General features: G+C 42.4%; 1 protein-coding gene across 3 annotated transcripts in view; it reads right to left on the bottom strand.

Moving 5' to 3' along the window:
• Positions 1–230: 230 nt before the first annotated feature.
• LOC106085158 (uncharacterized) overlaps positions 231–7,433 on the bottom strand; it is a 332,772-nt gene continuing 325,569 nt past the window's right edge. For all 3 annotated transcript variants that reach the window (XM_059369039.1, XM_059369040.1, XM_059369038.1), the window contains exons 6-7: positions 3,426–3,583; positions 231–3,303 (exon numbers count right to left, since the gene is read on the bottom strand). In XM_059369039.1, the coding sequence (XP_059225022.1) occupies positions 428–3,303; positions 3,426–3,583 (3,034 nt within the window). In that variant the 3' untranslated portion in view covers positions 231–427. The remainder of the gene's footprint in view (positions 3,304–3,425; positions 3,584–7,433) is intronic.

Here is a 7,433-nt window from a genome sequence, read left to right as displayed (position 1 = left end):
ATTCTATCCAAAACATCTGAGTTGCCCTTGGTAGGATTAAAATAAATCACTGCAATTGATGTAAAACAAAATCGATAATAACAATAATTTGATAAAATTTTAAAGGCTAATTTATGAAAATTGTTATCGATTTTATGAATTGTTATCGATTTTTTAAATTTCATATATTTATATCTCTAAAATAACGTTTTTTTTTTTGAAGAGATTATTTAAAAGAGATACAAATATCTAATTTCGATAGCATACCATGAATCGAAATTATACAAATCAAATAATTACCAAACTAAATTTTGTAGGTTCGATTAACAAAAATGCTAAAGGATATATGCTAGGTCTACTTGAAAAAAGAAAAGAAAAACATAAACTCTAGTTAAGTTCCATTGTGCTGTGGGGACTATTGATACGGTTCAGATGCATGCATGCACCACTATAATATGGTGGCATGATAGTGAATTATGTCAATGGCAATGACACGGCCATTGTCAGATATCGATGATGTTGAATATGTTTTATGAGATTTCTTCTCATACAGGTTGGCCTCATCATCAACACTACGGTTAATGGTATTGGTGGTAGTGGTGGTGGTGGTGGTGGTGGTGGGATGCATTCGATATGATAAGGATCTGTGGAGTCGTTGCAATCGATATCGATGCCAATGCCAACCAACGCTGGACCAGCGACAACAGCTGACACAACACCAACACCAATGACAGTGCCGATGGCGATGACGATGTCGATGCCACCAATCGTTTATGTTGAAATTGTAATCATAAAAATAACGATAATTATTTAGTTTACTATTATAACTACTTTTAAGGGGTTTGTAATAAAAATGTTGACAATTCTTGGTGTTGTTGTGGTTGCTGCTGTTGCGTTTGCAATGACTCATCAAAATATGATGTAGATAAAAATATGGGTGATAGTGATGGCGTTGTAGGTGGCGGTGGCGGTGACAATATCGCTGGTGACCATACGCTTCCCTTACTAAAGATGAACATTTGAATTTGGCTCTTTTGAATGTGATGGACTTGGGGCTGTTGGTGGGGGAAACGGTGTGTGAATGTTGAGAATTTTGGTGTTTTCTGGCGATTTTATGATGCAATGGCATCTTGTGATGGCTCCTGCACAATGGCGAACTTATACGAGTACTATTATATATTTGTGGGGTATTATTTTTTTTAAGATGGCTGTGGGGGTATTGGTGGTGATGGTAGTGGTGGTGGTGGTACTCCTCATTATTATGCATTTCCATGTTGTCAGGTGATGATGGTCGCTGATACCTAGGAGCATATGCTGCTGGAAGAGGTTCGAAAGTGGGAATATGCATACAGCATACAGAATGGTTAAGGATATTGATGCATTTCTCGTTGATGTATATGGGGTGTAGTAGTTGTTGGTGGTTGTGGTGGTAGTGTATCTGATGCTGATGGTGGCTGTTCCTAGTGGAAATTAAATGAGTTGTCCTTTTTCTTGTTGTATTACATTGTAATTTAATTATGGAAAAATCTTGTTGTTGTTGTTGTTGTTGCTTAGATATTACATTTGTGTCATCATTCGATTTATTATGGCTAACATTATTATTATTTGTTGTTGTTGTTGTTTTAATATAGTGTTTTTGTTGTTGTTGTTGTTGTTGCTCATTATAAGTATCTTTAAAATTACATGTACTAAAATTAAATTTCAATTTTTTCATATTTTCATTATAATAATTTCTTTTAACATGGTTTTTTCTTATGTGAATTTTTATAGTTTTATCATTTTTTTTGTTATTTTTTATCATTATTATTTTCGTATTTTTAATATTAGTATTATTATTATTATTATTATAATTATTAGTTTTATTACAACTACAACTAGTTAAACTACAACTACAGTGACTAAAACTAACATTACTACAATTCATTTGTTTCTTCTTCCTCCTCGTCGTCTTCGTCTTCATTTTAAACATTTTCAACTTGATTCTCAATTTCAGTTTCAATTTCAAGTCTGGCCTTATGATGGAGGCCGGCCTTAGACTTGCAGGCAAAGGTAATGAGGACGATGACGGCGATGACGACGATGACGACGACGACGACGATGAAGATGACGTCCACCATCTCCACCACCACCATAATCTATTCAAATGTGTCAGTTTGCGCTTTCGATGCGGTTGCGTTTGTTGCATAAACGATTTCAAACGATTCGTATAGTGTATTAATAAGATTAATGCATTTTTACTATATAGTAAATCGATTTGTTGTCTTCTACGGACCAATTCATGGAAATTCCTTCGTTTCGCCCTCTCCCACTTAAGACTAATATTATCCTGTTTGTTATCGTTTGTCCGCAATGCCCGTCGATTGCAGGTTGTGTGATTGGCCCGTAATGTCCTTAGATAGATAAGCAATAGGCGATTTTCGGTGATATCATACCACACAATGGCTCTTTTGCCAAAATCGTTGTGGCTTAACATTATTTCGCGATTTTCACAATTTTTACATGGGCTACGTTTACTCTTAAAGGCAGTATTGTTAATATTGTTATCATTATTATTATTTGGTTGTTGTTGTTGATGTGATTCTAAGATTCTTTGTAAGTCATGTTGTGTTCGAAGCTGAGTAGGCTGCCGCTGCTGCTGTTGCTGCCCAAGGTGGTATTCCCTCTTGTCCTGTAACCTTTTGAGTCTAAAGACTCGCGCTGTATAGCAGGACCATAGGCACAGTAAGGTACTCAGCCACAACCATAGCTTTTGCGCCTCGTTGTGCTTGCGATATGAACCCCATATCTCGCCCGATGTCTCATAGTTCACCGCAAAATAGGGTATTCTGCAACGGCTTTGTACCGTTGGCAAGGCAGTACATTCCTCTGAATAGGCCACCTCGGGCATATCGTCTATGTCATCATCATAGTAATACACACCCTCACAGTAGGCGTAGTAGGGCAGACGTTCGGTCAGTCGCGTCACATTCAAGGCCAGCGTATCATTACGCACCGCTATGGCCACCGTGGACATTTTCAAATGATGTTCCTCCTCCTCGTTACTGCTGCTGCTGGCCGATAACTTCTTTTGGATTTTCGTTTCGACCCGTATACTCTGGTCATTTGTCTTATCCTGATTGCGTGCCTTCATGGTGATATTGTAAATCCGTTTTGTGCTCTCCTTGTTAATCCTTTCGGCTTCCATTTCGATATCCTGTGTATCGAGGAAATCATTGCAATAGGTGCATATGCCATCCGCTGTGGTCGGGCAGTAAGTGTAGCAGCATTCATTTGGCCCATGGCTGGCTTTGCGTAATTGTTCTTCCGTTTCCGCTATGTTGTAATCTGAGCACCATAAGAACAAAGCGCGCGCGACAGAGAGAGAGAGAGAGAAATGCAAAAATGCAACATATACAGTTTATTACATAGTCTAATCACTGAATACATTTGTATTGCTTGCTACTTACCCAAACATAAAAATGTTGGCTCACCGGCATATTGTGTAGGAATCGATGGCGCCCGATCGGCCGGCAAGAGATATGGACATTTTTGTTCAACCGTTTGGCAAACACTTAGGCAGGGTCGTATTCTTCGCCGTTTGCGAAATTCAACTTTCCGTTTTGATCTGTGGGAGGGAAAGAACACAAATATTTTATGAACATAGAAGAAAAAAAAACTATTGTAGTTTATTCGAGTATATAAAAGAAGAGGTATGTTTTTACATCCTAGGAGATTTGTAACATCACCAAATAAACATCCAATGAAGTAAATGTATTCTTCTATTTCATATTGATGTAGATTTCGAAATGATTTCAAATAGCTTGAATCGGGTCGATCTTCAATTTCTTCATTAGTTTAATGGAAGCAGGTTCTATGTACCAGATTGACTCCGGCAGGTTGCGAGCCTATGTGTCTTTCATCCAGGAAGAGGTTGACCTAGGAGTGCCTATTCCGGAAAAAAACACTATGTGTTTGGTATATCAGAACGGAATCCATTACGGAACGGTCTGTGTGAGGTTTAACCGACCCGGTGATTCTTATGTGACAGTATGCAAATAGTGTCGAAACAATCAAAAATGTGCTAAGTTCGGCCGAGCTGAATCTTTGGAACCTACCCCCATGGATTCTGCTAAAAATTTACCCAAAATAAATTTAGTTGAAGGGCATAGTTTTCCTTTGTGTACCAAATTTCTGCCAAACCAGGCAATAATTAAAGCTTTTAGGAACCTAACAGTGGTTGTAGCCGGTGAGTGGAGCGGACGAATTTTACGAAAAAAAATTCGAAAAAAATTTTAAAGCCTTTTGAAGAAAGCTAGAAATGAACTCCAAAGACTCAACATCTGCGGTGGTTGCGTTAGACCGTAGCGTGTTGTCCTCTCCTCCTATAGGTGTGGGTGCCTTGGCACCTGTAGTCGAGAGTAATGCTTCAAGCGCACAACTAGTCGTCAGACTAATAACTGATGAAGACACGATAAACCAGAGGGATGCACAGTTCGACCCCAGCTTTTAAGTAAAGATGGTGTTTCTGACTCGGATTCAGACAGTGACTGTGTCAATGAAACAGTCATCGCAGCCGAATCGAGAGATGAGGGTATAGGGATGTCGGCAGAAGTGAGCGGTGGATGACGGCAGAAGTGAGAAGTGAGGGAGACACAGGAATATGTACCGGCAGCGCAATCGGGCGAAAGTGCAGGATGCTGGAAGGTATAGAACTGACATTCCTGGCACTTCTACGGAAGATGGAAAGAGAATCAGATCTACACTGCTAAAATGCCGAAGAAGAAAAAGAGCTTCCCGCTGTTAAGTACTCTGGGAAAACCAAGCCAGCCATCCCGCAAAAGGAGACTCCAGACAGTGTCCTGAGGAGGTAGACACAGTCGGAACAGGAACGAAGGAAGCGCGCACGGCCCCTGAGTCTTCCTGGAGAACTGTGACTTCATATAGGAGGCCACAGTCATCCCGGAAGGGGAAGATGGTCGCTGAGAATAGTAAGAAGCTGCCTTCTTACGCCAAGGAAGCAAGGAAGCACACCAGTGATGAGCTGTCTTATGCAGTCATCAATATCGGCTGTGCATCCGGTAAGATTACACCAGATCATCGGTCCCAAGTGGAGAAACTGGTTAACGATCGGATTTTTGAACACGCGTGGAACTCTGTACAGAGTCCACCCATACAAATGATGAGCTGCGAGTTTAGAGGGGACATCTTTACGCTGACGGTATGTATTGATACCGTCAAACAGCTCGTCAGAGGTATTCATGGCCCCTGGGAGGGCGCAAAGCTCGACCTGGTGAGAAAGATGGATGTCCCAGCTTACAAAGGCTACGGTCTTCATCAAGGGATGGGGCAGTAAATTTGCGACGGAACGCATATTGGGATTTTTGGACAAGCAAAACCAAGGTTTGGTCGCAGCGAAATGGGAGGTCTTCCACAGGGAGAAGAAGGAGAAAGGAACTCTCTTTGTGGCTGGCGTGGATCAAGTCTCCGTGACATGTTTGGCTAAGACTAAAGGCGTGGCGCACTACGGAAGCAAAGCTGTCTTTTTCAAGATTGGGAAGACTAGGATAGGCAGAAATTTAAATTTTGCGACATCAGGCCGTGCAGTGGCAGGTGACTCAACACCGCCAACAACAAACAGGTGGCTGACGACGAGACAACCACGGCATATCTCAATATTGGAAAGACTAGGAGAAGCAAATATCCTAGTACTAAAATACCAGGCAGTGTGAGAGATACAACAGGAACCCGACGACGTACACATCACCGACTTAAAGAATTCGGAATACTATGATAGGTAAAGATCCTAATATTGATACATTAGGCAGCGCAGCGATAGGAGTCTCAATTCAACCCAACGAACAGGGACCTACTACTTCCAAGAAGCCTATTTACTAAGGTAGGCAAATATCCTAGTATTGAAACATCAGGTAGTACAGGGAATGGAAACCCAATTCATTTTAACTAACGATGGAACCATTACCGACTTTATAGAAAGTCGGAAGACTAGACTAGGCAATGAACCTAAAACGATGACATCAGGCAGTGCAGTGACAGGAAAGTCAATGCAGCCTAAAGAACAGGGAGCAGACGATGAGATTATCACCTACTCCCAAGATGCCCATTTACTGGGGGACCAATGATGGAGGTAATCCAGATAAACCTCCACCGGAGCGAGACTATTACACACGCTCTGGGAAATCATGCTACACTGATGAATCAAAGCTAGAGGATAGAGTGGCTCTGGCGTCTGCTGATATCTATTTTTTTATTGCCTGACCTGCAGGAGGAGATCCGACCGTCAAGGAATACGTCAGGTGGTGTGGTGTCGATGTGAACGTCTTTTCGGACAGTAAACTGTCCATCAGGGCAATAACACCCAAGACGATAGGGTCACAAAATCCTATGTCTTCAACCTGTCATTGAACACTCTTATAGTTCTCGATGTCTGGAAAATGGGCAGAGTGATCCCGCTACTGAAGCCTGGAAAAGACCCGAGTTTGGGGTTGTCGTATAGACCGATCTCCCTTCTCTCATCAGTGGCAAAGACGCTTGAGGCATTACTCCTCCCGAGCCTCGTAAGAGAATTTCCATTCGCCGAGCATCAACATGGATTTCGGAGACTGCACAGCACAACAACAGCTTTGCATGCCATCACCGCACACATTTGCCGTGGCTTCGATCAACCCGGGCTATGCGATAGGACGGTCCTCGTGACACTAGACCTATCGAACGCATTCGACACGGTCAGCCATGCCAAATAATTTGAGGACATCGCCAACACGCCGGTCCAGCCAGGCCTGAAACGATGGGTCGCGAATTGTTGTGTGAAATTTAGGGATAAGAAGTCGAAACACCGTAGAGTGAAACAGGGAATTCCCCAAGGTGGGGTGATATCTCCGGCTCTGTTTAACCTCTACCTATCCTCCATTCCACCCCTCCAGACGGCATAAAGATCGTATCATATGCGGACGATTGTGCGATCATGGCATCAGGCCCCCCACCCATTGATGACATCTGTGATAGGTTGAACGTCTACCTCAACGAGCTTGCCTCATATTTCGCTGCAAGAAATCTGAAGATATCCGCCACCAAATCTTTAGCCACACTGTTCACTGTGTGTGTGTGTGAGCTGACTGTGATGGTCGATGGAGAAATGATTCCGACCATCAAGTGTCACATTTGACAGCTCTTACACATTCTCCCCACATGCCACAGCAATCTGCAATAAAGTCAAAAGTAGAAACAAGGTCCTCAAGTCACTCGCTGGCAGCACTTGGGGTGCAGACAAAGAAATCTTGTTGACCACGTACCAAGCAATTGGCCGGTCTGTGGTAAGTTATGCAGCGCCAGTGTGGTATCGTCAACTTTGTGACACGCAGTGGAATAATATTCAGATCAATCAGAATGCCGACCTCCGAACTGCGACGGGCTATGTTCTCAGTTCTCATGTGGACCAGCTCCATCAGGAGACAAAG

This window comes from Stomoxys calcitrans, chromosome 5 (assembly GCF_963082655.1).
Source record: "Stomoxys calcitrans chromosome 5, idStoCalc2.1, whole genome shotgun sequence".
NCBI lineage: Eukaryota > Metazoa > Arthropoda > Insecta > Diptera > Muscidae > Stomoxys > Stomoxys calcitrans.
This window is presented reverse-complemented; position numbering and strand designations above follow the sequence as displayed.